The sequence below is a fragment of the Anarhichas minor genome, unplaced genomic scaffold, assembly GCF_050575085.1.
Source record: "Anarhichas minor isolate MPS153535 unplaced genomic scaffold, ASM5057508v1 ptg000048l, whole genome shotgun sequence".
NCBI classification, from domain to species: domain Eukaryota; kingdom Metazoa; phylum Chordata; class Actinopteri; order Perciformes; family Anarhichadidae; genus Anarhichas; species Anarhichas minor.
Genome location: NW_027466494.1, coordinates 82,501 through 98,648, shown reverse-complemented (window position 1 = coordinate 98,648; position 16,148 = coordinate 82,501). Strand labels below are relative to the sequence as shown.

The following is a 16,148-nucleotide window of genomic DNA, read 5'->3' as shown; positions in this document are numbered from 1 at the left end:
TCCTTTGGGGCGGCGCTTCTCTCTTGTTGTTTTTAGCAATTTTTATACAAACGTAAAAGTTGAAACGTTCCCAACATCTCAGCGAATCAAAATCAAGCAAGAGGCGGGCTTTACTTCTTTACTACGGACTTCCTGTTGTGATGCGGTCTCATGTTCCCATATATCCAGATGAAGAAGCAAAGTGACATGTTTCATGATACGTCCCCTTTAACAACAAGTGGAGAAGTAAAAGTGCAACTTTTATTTAAAGCTACTACAAGAAACTCTCCTAGTTGTGTTGACTCTGTCGCCCCCTGTGGACTAACGTGGTAGTGTCTCTGAGCACCAGACTCCCTCATTGTACTGCAGCAGGGTCCGACAGTCTGCCCCTCTCAGTCCTGGTTCTATAGAAACAGACATCTTCACTGATGTAGATCATATAGACTCTAGAGGATCAGGACTGAGACTGATTCACAACCTGGTTTTAAAGTCCCAGTGAAACAGACGTTAGAGCGTCTTTCATCTCTCTACTGTTCACCAGTGAACAAGAGGATTTAAATCAGATCCTTCACATCCGACTGAAGCACGACACAAACCTCCATGAGCAGATAGACGGATGCCATGATGTGAGACTCACAGCAGCAGAATGAAGAGCAGCTTTTATCCTCCAGGCCATCAGACTATAAAGAATACACACACAATGTACACAATGTACAATATGCATCTTTATTGTTGCTGCTTTTGAATTTTCTTGGATGGATATTTGTATTGCTTCTTGTTATATTTATTTGATTATATTCTATAGGTCTGCATTCATGTGTTTATCACTTGATGTTGCAGCTACAGATGGAGCTCATTATTAATCTGCTGAGTAGCTTCAGAGTCAATCAAATCTTTAATCTCATTTATTTTGTGTTGTAATTCTGATTCTGAATATTTTTTTTAAAAATCACCAAAGTTGTCAAATAAAAAGAACAATATCAGACTAAATATTAAATGTACTTATCTTCATTACTCATAAGTTCAACTAAATGTGGAGATGACTGAAGAAAAGGAACTGTTGTCAGAGGGTGACTTGTTAGACCACAATGACACACACACACACACACACACACACACACACACACACACACACACACACACACACACACACACACACACACACACACACAGTGCATGTTCACGCTCATGATGATCAACACTTCCAGTTCATGTGGCCCCTCCATCATTCACTGAGAGCCTCACAACGGCTCTATTGTGCCGCCAGAGAGGCTGTGGATCCCGGCTTCCCCTCCACCGCCTCTACCGGACCACCTGCTCCAGCGCACCCCCCCCCCCCCCCCCACAGAGCGTCTCCTCCGGGTGCAGTTTCAGTGAAGCTCCTGAAGCAGCAGGTTCAGTTGTTGTTGTTGTTGGTGGAACATTAACTCGTTAGTGAGCGTTAAGAGGGATCATTTACATCCGCGGCCTCAGTCAGCGGAGCGCAGCGGAGTGGGACGGACTTGGATTTGGGTCAGAAGCTCCAGCAGAGACCTCCTCGATATCTACGCAGATAAAGACAGAGACATGAAGGTAAGAGCGTGCACGTGCAGCAGGAACACAGTCGCTCTGTTTGGTGGCGGGAAAAGTTTTTTATTTTTGTAATTTACACCGTAAAATAAGAGAAGTTGTTGCATCGAGTTGGAGACGTGGACGCATGGCAGCTGCACACACAAAGGCACAAAGAGGACACGTTTGGTGCTTAAAGTCAGAACACGTGTGTGTTTAGAAGTTGTTCTCTGGGTTCAGGTCTCTCTGATCCAGTTCTTTAAATCATGACAGACATGATGCAACAGGCTGTTTGGAGAAATCGGGTGGAGGCGACTTCTGATTGGCTTCTCGAGTCATTTAAAGGCTCATTTCACCCAAACTGCTCATCTGTGCACAGTTTAAATGTTTGTGTTCTCATTGCGGTGTCAGTTTTCACTAAAACTCTCTCTGAGTAAATAGTTCTGCTGACAAACAACACCAAGGTCTCTGACCCCGGTCACATGATCCTCCTCAGTTAAAGGTCTTTACAGCTGACAGGAAGTCGTAAAAGTGCCGCTTTATTATTACTGTTGACTGTAAAGATTCTGTGATGACTGCAATCAAAATCACATTCACCTCTATTGTAGAGTTTGATGTCTGAGGACACACAAAACAGGACAAACTCAACCCGAAATACGGATTCACATCAAAAGACCAGGACACAAACCTCCGGTTCCTTAAAGTTCTTCAAAGCTTCATGTGTTAAAGCTGCATTCTCTCCAGTGTCCACCAGGGGGCGACTCCTCTGGTTGTATAGAAGTCTATGAGAAAATGACTCTACTTCTCTCTTGATTTATTACCTCAGTAAACATTGTAAACATGAGTTTATGGTCTCAATCTCTAGTTCCAAGTCTTCATCAATACAGTGTTACAGGTCCCAGCATGAATGGGCCTGATCACAGATTTTGTGCCTGAGAAAAACAGGAAATAAATGAAACAGGCAAACGCTGTGGCTTCTCGCTTCAGTGTCCTCTCAAGCTATATTTATTTTTACACTTCTTTAAGTGAAAACAGTCTTCTGTATATGTTTCTCCATTTCAAAACACAGGAAAAATACATTAAGTTGTAATAAACAAAATAACAAAGGTTACACTACTATTATTACATGTTTGATCAACATATCTGTTGTCTCTTGGGCTAAAACCCCTCCTAACTGCACTTTGGCAATATGCCCACAGCCACTGTGGCGTACGTGAGACAGACACTCTTCCAAATGGCGGCGGTGCGTCACCAGTACAGCGAACAGCTAACAAATGCTAACAAACATTCACAACACTTATATACATATTACAGTCACATTAATTAACATATTTAGTATGGATCGACCTAACAGAACATAAAGAGTCGATTCATTTCATCATAAAGAAAAAGTTCATTGTGTAGGAGCCAGATAAAAACAAGGGATGTAACACAGGGCTACTATTAGCTTAGCTAGCACTCAACAGTCAGTCTTAACAGTCAGTAGCGATCAAACAACTACATAAAAACACAAAATACTCTATACAAATGTTACGTACACATTGGTCCTGAATTCATGTGTCTTTTGTGCACTTTTCATGTTACTAACCTGAGAAAAACAGGAAATAAATGAAACAGGCAAACGCTGTGGCTTCTTGCTTCAGTGTCCTCTCAAGCTATGAGAAGACGCTGAACGCGCACCTACAAATCTCTGGTCGCGAGGCAGATCGACAGCGCTCCAGTGCCACCTACTGGGCATAGATAAAAATACACTTCTAAAGGAAGTTTAATTATGATAGGCAAATCACAGAAATTCGTTCAAATATGAATCTAATAACAAAAATGTGACCATACATTTTGTGTGCGTCACACGAGCATGATGTTCATTTAGTACATTATGGTCCATTTAGAGTCAAACAGACCATAAAGCAGGGGATGCTTTAGGGCGGGGCTACACAGTGATTGACAGGTCGGTACCACAACGTCGTCCAATGTGGGAGTTATCTGAGTTTTTGTCTTTCAACTTTAACCCTCTCGTGTTACTGCTGGTTACAAAAAAACAAGATGGCGACGGTCAAAATGTTTAATATTTTTAAAACGTCGGTCCAATACCTCAGTACCTCAGATCCAAAATGATGTCCAGTTCTATCTTTTCCCAAATTTAAAAACTAATAAAATAACAATAATAATATTATTATTTATAATAATAATATTATTATAAATAATAATATTATTATTTATAATAATAATAATTACTATTATCATTATTGTCATTAGTAGTAGTAGCATTGATATTATTATGTTGTATTCATTGTCTCATGCTGTATGTTGTTTATAACCCTTATTAATAAACAGAAACTATGTGGGACCAACTACCCGGTCAGCATCTGCTTCATCGTGGTGAACGAGTTCTGCGAGCGCTTCTCCTACTATGGAATGAAAGGTGAGTCCAGATCCTCCGGAGGACCCGGATCCAGGTCTCTCAGGGTACATCCCAAGTCTCTTAATTCTCATTTCCTCGCTCCTCGATCCTCGCTTGAACCGGAAGTTGTTCTGCGCCGCCATATTGACGGCCGTCCCAAAGCTCTTATTTAGCTCTGAGGATGGAGGATGGAGGAGGGATCTCTGAGGAGCCATGAGGAGGACCCACGAGAACAGACTTACAGGAAGTCTTTTAACGGCCGACACGCCCCCTCATTGTTCATCTGTCATGTGATTGGACGCTGCAGCCGATCGGACTGATGAGATTTTGTTCAACATGTAAACAGTGAAGACGGATCACAGATTAAACTCTAGTTTATATTTGATTCGTTTTCTGATTCAACATCTGGTTTAAATAAATGTTCATTGTAGTCTGAACAACAAAAGGACCACAAACAACTTTCTACATTTATTAGAAAGATTTGTGTTTTCATGATCTGAACTTTTATTATGGAAACAATTAAAGTCAGAGGGAACTGGAGAGATGAAACACTTATTTATATTTATTTATATATATCTATCTATATATATATATAGATAGATATAAAGATATATAGATATATATATATATAGAGAGAGAGAGAGAGAGAGAGAGAGAGCTGGAGAGACGAAACACTTTTTACATCATTTATCATCATTTCATTCCTGATTGTCGGGTTTGATGAGTTTTATCATTTAAGAGAAACAATAATCATATTCTGGGTTATTTAATATCGACGTCACAATCTGAATTTCAAAACGTACAGACGCAAATAATTCATAAATAAGACGATCACGTAGAAATGGATCCTGTGCTTATAAACAGAACACAGGACACAGTTTGTTAACAGACTACAGAGAGAAACACCTCTACAGTGGTGATCACTGTGTGTTTATTAGTTATTAGTATTATTAGTTACTGTTATTAAGTACATTGATGATTAATGATTTAATTATCCCATAATCCATTCATTGTTTTGTCTATAAGATGTCATCAAACAGTGAAAAATGTGCATCAGTTCAAAGCGATAATTAATAACATGAATAATTTGAGCTGAGTGTGAAAGTTCGTTCTTGACATCTACGTAAAGAAATCAATAGAATCTGAACTCGCGTCCTTCTAACTCGCGTCCTTACTCGCGTCCTTCTTACTCGCGTTCTTCTTACTCGTGTCCTTACTCGCGTCCTTCTTACTCGCGTCCTTCTTACTCGAGTCCTTCTTACTCGCGGTCTTCTTACTCGCGTCCTTCTAACTCACGTCCTTCTTACTCGAGTCCTTCTTACTCGCGGTCTTCTTACTCGCGTCCTTCTAACTCGCGTCCTTCTTACTCGCGTTCTTCTTACTCGCGTCCTTCTTACTCGCGTCCTTACTCGCGTTCTTCTTACTCGCGTCCTTACTCGCGTCCTTACTCGCGTCCTTCTTACTCGAGTCCTTCTTACTCGCGGTCTTCTTACTCGCGTCCTTCTAACTCGCGTCCTTCTTACTCGAGTCCTTCTTACTCGCGGTCTTCTTACTCGCGGTCTTCTTACTCGCGTCCTTCTTACTCGCGTCCTTCTAACTCGCGTCCTTCTTACTCGAGTCCTTCTTACTCGCGTCCTTCTAACTCGCGTCCTTCTTACTCGCGTCCTTCTAACTCGCGTCCTTCTAACTCGCGTCCTTCTTACTCGCGTCCTTCTTACTCGCGTTCTTCTTACTCGCGTCCTTCTTACTCGCGTCCTTCTTACTCGCGGTCTTCTAACTCGCGTCCTTCTTACTCGCGTCCTTCTAACTCGCGTCCTTCTTACTCGCGTCCTTACTCGCGTCCTTACTCGCGTCCTTCTTACTCGCGTCCTTCTTACTCGCGTCCTTCTTACTCGCGGTCTTCTAACTCGCGTCCTTCTAACTCGCGTCCTTCTAACTCGCGTCCTTCTTACTCGCGTCCTTCTTACTCGCGTCCTTCTAACTCGCGTCCTTCTAACTCGCGTCCTTCTTACTCGCGTCCTTCTAACTCGCGGTCTTCTTACTCGCGTCCTTCTTACTCGCGTCCTTCTTACTCGCGTCCTTCTAACTCGCGTCCTTCTAACTCGCGTCCTTCTTACTCGCGTCCTTCTTACTCGCGTCCTTCTTACTCGCGTCCTTCTTACTCGCGTCCTTCTAACTCGCGTCCTTCTAACTCGCGTCCTTCTTACTCGCGTCCTTCTTATTCGCGTCCTTTTTACTCGCGTCCTTCTTACTCGCGGTCTTCTAACTCGCGTCCTTCTAACTCGCGTCCTTCTTACTCGCGTCCTTCTTACTCGCGTCCTTCTAACTCGCGTCCTTCTTACTCGCGTCCTTCTTACTCGCGTCCTTCTTACTCGCGTCCTTCTAACTCGCGTCCTTCTAACTCGCGTCCTTCTTACTCGCGTCCTTCTTATTCGCGTCCTTTTTACTCGCGTCCTTCTTACTCGCAGTCTTCTAACTCGCGTCCTTCTAACTCGCGTCCTTCTTACTCGCGTCCTTCTTACTCGCGTCCTTCTTACTCGCGTCCTTCTTACTCGAGTCCTTCTTACTCGCGGTCTTCTTACTCGCGTCCTTCTAACTCGCGTCCTTCTTACTCGAGTCCTTCTTACTCGCGGTCTTCTTACTCGCGTCCTTCTTACTCGCGTCCTTCTTACTCGCGTCCTTCTAACTCGCGTCCTTCTTACTCGAGTCCTTCTTACTCGCGTCCTTCTAACTCGCGTCCTTCTTACTCGCGTCCTTCTAACTCGCGTCCTTCTAACTCGCGTCCTTCTTACTCGCGTCCTTCTTACTCGCGTTCTTCTTACTCGCGTCCTTCTTACTCGCGTCCTTCTTACTCGCGGTCTTCTAACTCGCGTCCTTCTTACTCGCGTCCTTCTAACTCGCGTCCTTCTTACTCGCGTCCTTACTCGCGTCCTTCTTACTCGCGTCCTTCTTACTCGCGTCCTTCTTACTCGCGTCCTTCTTACTCGCGGTCTTCTAACTCGCGTCCTTCTAACTCGCGTCCTTCTAACTCGCGTCCTTCTTACTCGCGTCCTTCTTACTCGCGTCCTTCTAACTCGCGTCCTTCTAACTCGCGTCCTTCTTACTCGCGTCCTTCTAACTCGCGGTCTTCTTACTCGCGTCCTTCTTACTCGCGTCCTTCTTACTCGCGTCCTTCTAACTCGCGTCCTTCTAACTCGCGTCCTTCTTACTCGCGTCCTTCTAACTCGCGTCCTTCTTACTCGCGTCCTTCTTACTCGCGTCCTTCTTACTCGCGTCCTTCTAACTCGCGTCCTTCTAACTCGCGTCCTTCTTACTCGCGTCCTTCTTATTCGCGTCCTTTTTACTCGCGGTCTTCTAACTCGCGTCCTTCTTACTCGCGTCCTTCTTACCCGCGTCCTTCTTACTCGCGTCCTTCTTACTCGCGTTCTTCTTACTCGCGTTCTTCCAGAGCTTTCAGCCGTACGACGTTACTTTGTCTTTTATTTTGCAATCAAACCGGTTCAAGAGTAAAACTTTACATCCTGCAATCCCAAAATGTTTAACTAACTCGTAGTTTTAGTCAAAATCAGACTTACATATCTCCAAATAAAGACTCAACACATCACTGATGAAACACCAGCACTTCATTCACATACACTGAAAAGTTCCATTTTCCTACTAAAGTCCAGCAACACGTGTCGATCACCGCTCGTTACGTGAATACTTTTCAGAATAAAGGTCGGTGTTGAAAGGAAAACACTTCGTTATGTTTAAGAGAAGATGTTAGTTCGACTCTGTGTCTTAATGACTAAATTAGCGCCTCGTAAAGTAGTTGAAACAAGCCATAAAAACATCTGTATGCCATAAAACACCTTCCTGTTCCAGATGTGCTCCTTTACGAGCAGAACATCTGTAACATGTCTTCAGTCTCTGTCAGCAGTGGGACGAATGCTTTTCATCTTTAGGAGTCAAAACTCTCCACAGTCAGAGAAACTAAAGTCTCCGTGAACCAAACCTTAAATCGTTTTCACTGCTTTCACACAGAAATGCATTCAACGACCACATTCTCCAAAAATCCATGAACTCTTTTTCTCGTTCAAACTCCACCGACCTGCAGAAACGCTTCAGATCTGCAGCACATCTCACAAAACACTAACGCACTGTTTTTAAAAACTGCAAAACATGGCTTCAGACTGATTTAGTTTAGTAGAAGAAGAAGATGGTGAGGAGAGAATGTGTGGAGGGTAAAGCAGAGGAGATAAGAACCACAATCATTGACCAGGATGTGAACCAATGTCTCTCTGAGAAATCTGGAATTTAAGGAATTTGTTGTTGTTTTTTGTTTCAACTTCATGTAAGGATATATAACAAGCAGAGGAAATAGTAGCACATTGCTGCATCTCTGATTCCTTCTGGTTGTAAATACTTAGTCGGTGAAGTAAAAAGGTGTGAAGTGTTCTGGTGGTTTGGGTCAGATGCGTGTCGGTAGTTCAGACTGTGAAGAGTTTTAAATTGTGTCTTCAATATTGACCGAGAATAACTGCAAAGCTAACGACATCTAACAAAACTCTTAGATTACGTTTCATAATCCTGGAACGTCCGTCACGACTCAAACTCAAGACTCCATCTTTTAATATTGTTTATGGCTGAACTACTTTTTATCAAACAGAAATATTTTAGATGTCTTGTTCATCATTTTACACACATTCCTCCAGAATTCAGCCTGAAGTTTGGATCTTAAAATAAGCCTCTGTGGGTTTGTAACGACTGAGGTCGAGTCTGTCCTCGTTAGTTTGTTTACCGGTGTTGTCATATGTGTGTGTGTGTGTGTGATCGCAGCGGTGCTCACGCTCTACTTCCTCACCTACCTGCACTGGGACAAGGACCAGTCCACCGCCGTCTACCACGCCTTCAGCAGCCTCTGCTACTTCACTCCCATCCTGGGAGCTCTCATCGCTGACTCCTGGCTGGGGAAGTTCAAGTGAGTCACAGTTCTTCAGAAGAAGAAAATCATCAAGGAGTCAGATCACCAAGTGACTCGCAGTAACTCGCAGTGACTCACAGTGAGTCACAGTGAGTCACAGTAACTCACAGTGACTCACAGTGACTCATAGTGACTCGCAGTAACTCACAGTGAGTCACAGTAACTCACAGTAACTCACAGTGACTCACAGTGACTCGCAGTGAGTCACAGTAACTCGCAGTGAGTCACAGTGACTCGCAGTGACTCGCAGTGACTCGTTCAGCTGATGTTCCAACAGTAACTCTGGACTAACCTTCTGTTTCTACTGTGAAGTCTGAAGAAGAGCTTTCTTAAAGTTAACTCCAGCTTGTACTAGGATGCTTTTATTGTGAAACTCTTTGACACAGAAACAGGAAGTTGTTCCTGTTTAAATCTAGGCTTCTAGTTTCTTTGACTGTTGTTCAGAGGATCTTTGTCTCTTTCAGATGAACCACTGAACAACGTTTTGTTCTCCGTCTACTAAACTAAATACAATCTCTTTCAGTGTTTCAGCCCTTTAACCTGAGAGCTTTGTCTAAACTGTAACGCACCTGTTAGTGGAGGTGACTCACTGATAATAACCGTCTACAGGACCATCATCTACCTGTCCGTCGTCTACGTGATCGGCCATGTGGTGAAGTCGGTCGGAGCCATTCCCACTGTGGGAAACAGCAACGTGCACATGTGAGTTATCTGGATGATTCAGCCGCTTTGACAGGTTCAGGTCAGTTTTACAGATGTCTGAGGTACTTGTACTCCTACTCCACAACATATCACAGAGAACTGTACTACATTTATCTGACAGCTGCAGTATATAGATTCCTGAACACAAAACACATGAAAATACAGCTGAAATAAGCAGTCGATTAATGCAATTTCTTGGCAATAATTTAGTTATTTTTCATGTAAAACCATGTGTTGTTCAAGCTGTAATAATGTTCTAAATGTTCATCTGGTTTGGACTAAGCAAACATTGTTAAAGTGTCACTTTGGACGCCATTTCTCACTATTTTTTGCTATTTTTGGAAATAATAAAAATACCTCTCAATACAAATAAATGTTTTACTTTGAAGAAACTGTGTATTTGTTTTATAAATGACTTAAATTATAAAGAGATGAATGAAATGAATCACTACCAGTTCTTCAGATGATCCCAGTGTATTGATGTTGTGTTGTTGGACTGATCAGTGTATAGATTAATACTTTCACATCCTCATACGTTCACATGGTTCCGTCAGCAGCAGCTCTCTCTGTTCTCTGCAGCGCTCTGTCCATGTTGGGTCTGATTCTCATCGCCTTCGGCACCGGAGGAATCAAACCCTGCGTGGCGGCTTTTGGTGGAGACCAGTTTGACGAGGAGCATGTGAGTAACTTCCTCAACACAGTCAGAGCGTGACTGAAGTCTTTAAAGTACCATCTATTAGTAGGATTATGATTGGGTCATTAAGTACACTCATTACAAGGGTTCTGTATTTACAATGTTGAATTGTGAAAAAAAAACTGCATTAATATCTTTATTATGTGAAGAAACAAGAGATTTGACAGCAAAACCTTCCACATTAATTCATAAAAAAAGTTTTATTTCATTGAAAATAAATTTGGGATTCAGAAATGTATTAATATTAATCAAAAAGTCCAAAAGTTTATCTTGATTTGTATTAATACATTATAAATCACAAACTTGAAATGAGATACCTTTTGATTGCGTGTAACTCAAACCAATCAATAACTGTTTATTCATTATTTATGGACTGAAAGAGTTCATTTTTCATTCAGTGCTCATCCAAAGATGAGCCGTGACCAGACATCCAGTGAACAAGCCTAGTAATAAATAATAGTGTTTGAGTTCAATTCATGTTTCAGTTTGGAGGGTATGATCGAAATATTGTTTCATATTTATTCTCATTACTGTCGACCAGAGATCTTCCTCGTTGTCAGTGTTTTGGTAACTTTAGTTCAGTTTGATGAACTCTTGAGTAAAGAGGTAAAGATGAGACCTTTTCTACTACCTTGTGTTAAATGTAAGAATAAATAACTGACCTGTTTAGTTTGATCACACAAAGTAACTCAGACATTCTTTCATGTGTCGATGTTGAAATAAGCTCTTTTTAACTCGTCTTTGTGGTTTGATGACTCGTGCCGGATGTTTAGTGACAGTTAGTGAGACTGAATCAGAGCTCAGAGGAGAGTGAATATCAGACTTACATCATCAGGTCAAATATCAAACAACAAACAACAATGCAGCTTTACTTTAGTACGGTTACAGAGACGGTTAACCTAACCCCACAGTGTGCAGCGTGTTCATCTCCACACAGTAATCCACCGTTTACATTAAGAGCTTAAAGAAGCTCATACATGTGTCCTGATTATTAGTTTATTTATTTATTTTGCACAATTTAAACCATAAAATAAAAATGAACAAACATAACAGAGATAAATAATATCACAGAGCAGGAAGAGGAACAAAGCCAACTGGGCTCATTTGAAGCCTCAAACTATAAAATATTAAAATATTACAGAGAACATAACATGAATATGCTTAAGATATGACTCCGTAAATTATCATTGACAAGATGTTTTTACATATGATAACAATATCAATACATCATCTCAATGATCACCTGCAGGGCAGCGAGAGGCGGAAGTTCTTCTCCATCTTCTACATGTCGATCAACGCCGGCAGCCTTCTGTCCACCATCATCACGCCGATACTGAGAGGTGAGCGTCTCCCTCTTCAATGCTAACGAAGCGCCGAAGAGTTTCAGAACGTTAACGCTGCTCGTTCTCCTGCAGGAGACGTTCAGTGTTTCGGAGGCGACTGCTACGCTCTGGCCTTCGGGGTTCCTGCTGCTCTGATGATCGTGGCTTTAGGTGAGTGAGACGTCAGGCATGATGGAAGCTGCATTCTCTCTAGTGTCCACCAGGGGGCGACTCCTCTGGTTGTATAGAAGTCTATGAGAAAATGACTCTACTTCTCTCTTGATTTATTACCTCAGTAAACATTGTAAACATGAGTTTATGGTCTCAATCTCTAGTTTCAAGTCTTCTTCAATACAGCATGATGTTCATTTAGTACATTATGGTCCATTTAGAGTCACACAGACCATAAAGCAGGGGATGCTTTAGGGCGGGGCTACCTAAAATACACTGCCTGTAAAACATGTCTGTACTTAACTTATCACATCTGCCAATTGAATCTGAATTGATAAAGATAATATCGTCGATGCTGCTGCTTCTTTCCCATCAGTGTTTTGGTTGAAGGTTATTAAAGCTGCTCAGGAAGTGTGAACGCAAACACACAGCTGCTACAAAATACCCCCAGGAAATATAATAAAAAGACTGCAACGTGATGTGGACTAGTGTCCAGATGAGCTGTGACATTTCAGAAGGAGAGACGGCCGTCTGCATGTTTGTATAACCCCCCCCCCCCCGTCCTGACAGTCCGTTGTCTCTGCGGTCGAGTCCCCTCTGATTCCCGCTCGGCTCACCGCTCGCTGGGAAAACAAGTGGTGACTTTATTATGGCGGACAGATCTCAGTGAGCAGGTTCAGACGGAGAACAGCAGCACGTATGTAGCAATACAAAGATCATAAACTCCCTCTGACTCTTTTAGATTTATGTTCTGGAAATGGATCAAATGTAGGACTTATTTGATAAGATAATGCCTCATTTTTATATTAAAACATAACATATTAACAGAAAACTTTTAATACAAAACATACTGGTCTTCATGTGTGTAACAAACTGGTGATATCTAGTTTATTTCTCTGTCAGTTGTACGTTCATGAGGTCGGGTCTGACTTAGCGCCACATTAACTGCTGTCAGACTGTTTCTGCTGCTAAAGACGCAGAATGGACCAATAGGATGAGACGACTGTGTGTGCAGGTGCTCATGGGAGTTGTAGGATCGCAATGTAATGTTGAGAAGTCACCAATACTTTATATTTATATATCAATGCTTCATCCTAACTCTTCATCCTTCTCTTGCAGTGGTCTTCATCGGTGGCAGCGGTCTGTACAAGAGGAATCCTCCACAGGGAAACATCCTGCTGGAAGTCTGCAACTGCATCGGGGTGAGTCCTGTAGGAGCAGTTCTGTCTCCTGTCCACCAACAGTTAGTCTGGTAATGTATATGTGTATATATATATATGGTCAATATATTGATTCTGCTTCTTTTTATTCCTGTTCTATTTTGTTTTTTTACAGTTTGCCATCAAAAACCGCTGGAAGAGATCGAAGTATGACTCCAAGAGGAAGCACTGGTTGGACTGGGCCGAGGAGAAGTACTCGGTAACAGAACGCCGACTGTATACAGTTCTGCAGGAATGAGTCTTAAAACCAGGAATGAGTCTTAAAAACCAGCAATGAGTCTTAAAACCAGGAATGAGTCTTAAACCAGCAATGAGTCTTAAACCCAGCAATGAGTCTTAAAACCAGGAATGAGTCTTAAACCCAGCAATGAGTCTTAAACCCAGGAATGAGTCTTAAACCAGCAATGCGCCTTAAAAACCAGGAATGAGTCTTAAAACCAGGAATGAGTCTTAAAAACCAGCAATGAGTCTTAAACCAGCAATGAGTCTTAAAACCAGAAATGAGTCTTAAACCAGCAATGAGTCTTAAACCAGCAATGAGTATTAAACCAGCAATGAGTCTTAAAACCAGAAATGAGTCTTAAAACCAGGAATGAGTCTTAAAACCAGAAATGAGTCTTAAAACCAGGAATGAGTCTTAAACCCAGGAATGAGTCTTAAAACCAGAAATGAGTCTTAAAACCAGGAATGAGTCTTAAACCAGCAATGAGTCTTAAAACCAGAAATGAGTCTTAAACCCAGGAATGAGTCTTAAAACCAGAAATGAGTCTTAAAACCAGGAATGAGTCTTAAACCAGCAATGAGTCTTAAAACCAGAAATGAGTCTTAAACCCAGGAATGAGTCTTAAAACCAGGAATGAGTCTTAAAACCAGAAATGAGTCTTAAAACCAGAAATGAGTCTTAAACCCAGGAATGAGTCTTAAAACCAGAAATGAGTCTTAAAACCAGGATGAGTCTTAAACCAGCAATGAGTCTTAAACCAGCAATGAGTCTTAAACCCAGCAATGAGTCTTAAAACCAGGAATGAGTCTTAAACCCAGCAATGAGTCTTAAACCCAGGAATGAGTCTTAAACCAGCAATGAGCCTTAAAAACCAGGAATGAGTCTTAAAACCAGGAATGAGTCTTAAAAACCAGCAATGAGTCTTAAACCAGCAATGAGTCTTAAAACCAGAAATGAGTCTTAAAACCAGGAATGAGTCTTAAACCAGGAATGAGTCTTAAACCCAGCAATGAGTCTTAAAACCAGAAATGAGTCTTAAAACCAGGAATGAGTCTTAAACCAGCAATGAGTCTTAAAAACCAGCAATGAGTCTTAAAACCAGAAATGAGTCTTAAAACCAGGAATGAGTCTTAAACCAGCAATGAGTCTTAAACCCAGCAATGAGTCTTAAACCAGCAATGAGTCTTAAAAACCAGGAATGAGTCTTAAACCCAGCAATGAGCCTTAAAAACCAGGAATGAGTCTTAAACCAGCAATGAGCCTTAAAAACCAGGAATGAGTCTTAAAACCAGGAATGAGTTAAACCCAGCAATGAGTCTTAAACCCAGCAATGAGTCTTAAACCCAGCAATGAGTCTTAAAACCAGGAATGGTTAGATTCCTGAAATAAGCACAAGACTAAAGTTACTACAACTTTCATGTAGTGTTTGGTTCTGGCGCCCCCTGTGGACTAAAGTGGTAGTGTCTCTGAGCACCAGAGTCCCTTTAGAAAACCTCTCATTCTACTGCAGCAGGTCTGACAGTCTGTAATAATCCAAAATCCTTTTTGTGGAGGAAACAGGAAGTGATGACTTCCTGTTGGACTACAGAAATACTTCATCACTGCAGAACTCTAATAACTCTTGAATGCATCTCTTTGTGTTTGTGAGAGAATCTTCATCTTGTCAATAACGCTTCATGTCTGCGTGTGAACAGAAGCGTCTGATCCAGGAGATTAAGATGGTGCTGAAGGTTCTGGTGCTGTACATCCCGCTGCCGATGTTCTGGGCTCTGTTTGATCAGCAGGTAAGATGAAAGACTTCTGAGGCGTCACTACAGTTCCTCTGTTTAACGTGTCCGACCTCACAGTTCATCGTCAGTGTTCATGTCCTGAAACATCTCAACAACTGTTTGATGGATCGACATGAAAACACTAAAACACTACGGGGGGGGGGGGGGGGGGGGGGGGGGGGGTTCTGATGAATATAGTTTTTTTATTTAATTCTCTGTAAAATTCCCATTTGACTCTAATATGTCAACAAAATGAAACAAGAACTTTGAACCTTCTTTTATCCAATGTTCACATTTATGTTCTGGAAATTTATCAAAATGTGCACAATTAGTGCATAGTTTGCATATTTCACCACGTGCAGGAAACGTATAATGCGAAACATAATAGTCTTAATGTGAATAATAAACGGTGGAAGTTTCATGTTGGTATTTAGTTCATATAGTTTGTGTTGGTTCATGAGGTCACGTATCTGTTATCTCCTCTGACCAACACTCCACATTCCTCATTTAAAAACACCAGTCGTGCCAAATGTCGACCTGCTCTTCGTCTCCAGCAGAACAAGCAGTCTGCTGTGGTTAGCGGTGCCTTATGCTAAGCTAACAGTGAAGCTGAAGCCTTAAATCGGTGTTTGTCTTTACTGCAGGGTTCCCGCTGGACGCTCCAGGCCACCAGGATGAACATGGCTTTTGTAAGAGCTTCCTAACATTTAAAAATAACCTGATAAGATCTTTTCTTGCACTCTGATATCAGTGGTGGCTTTTTATACTCATGTTATTGCACAAACAGTCTCGTAAAATGTCCCTTTGTGAGGGTGTTGTTTCAATTTGTCTTTTTATTCCGGTAAGATTCATCCTTTATGGTCTTAATAAACATGCACTCGTCTATTATTGTGCAAGCCTACACATCCTGTCACAGTGAAGCTCTTTTATTGGGCAATCAGGTTAAAGTTGAAATGGTGTTCAGATGAATTCTTCTTGTTGTCTTTCAGGGAGATTCTTTCGTTATTAAGCCTGACCAGATGCAGGTAGGTCACATGTGCAAATATCATATCATTTACATTAAATATGTTGTTGTTGTTTGTTGTTAAATGTTATGCACCTCCCGTCATGTCAAATTCCTTGTATGTTCAACATACCATGGCAATAAACGGTTCTG

General features: G+C 41.8%; 1 protein-coding gene across 1 annotated transcript in view; it reads left to right on the top strand.

Moving 5' to 3' along the window:
* The first annotated feature begins 2,716 nt into the window (after positions 1-2,716).
* The window catches only part of slc15a2 (solute carrier family 15 member 2), a 31,873-nt gene continuing 18,441 nt past the window's right edge, over positions 2,717-16,148 (top strand). The window contains exons 1-12 of the mRNA XM_076112196.1: positions 2,717-2,740; positions 3,862-3,949; positions 8,747-8,888; positions 9,501-9,593; positions 10,173-10,272; positions 11,537-11,627; positions 11,703-11,780; positions 12,900-12,982; positions 13,116-13,199; positions 14,918-15,007; positions 15,637-15,681; positions 15,982-16,017. Coding sequence (XP_075968311.1) covers positions 2,717-2,740; positions 3,862-3,949; positions 8,747-8,888; positions 9,501-9,593; positions 10,173-10,272; positions 11,537-11,627; positions 11,703-11,780; positions 12,900-12,982; positions 13,116-13,199; positions 14,918-15,007; positions 15,637-15,681; positions 15,982-16,017 — 954 coding nt within the window. The remainder of the gene's footprint in view (positions 2,741-3,861; positions 3,950-8,746; positions 8,889-9,500; positions 9,594-10,172; positions 10,273-11,536; positions 11,628-11,702; positions 11,781-12,899; positions 12,983-13,115; positions 13,200-14,917; positions 15,008-15,636; positions 15,682-15,981; positions 16,018-16,148) is intronic.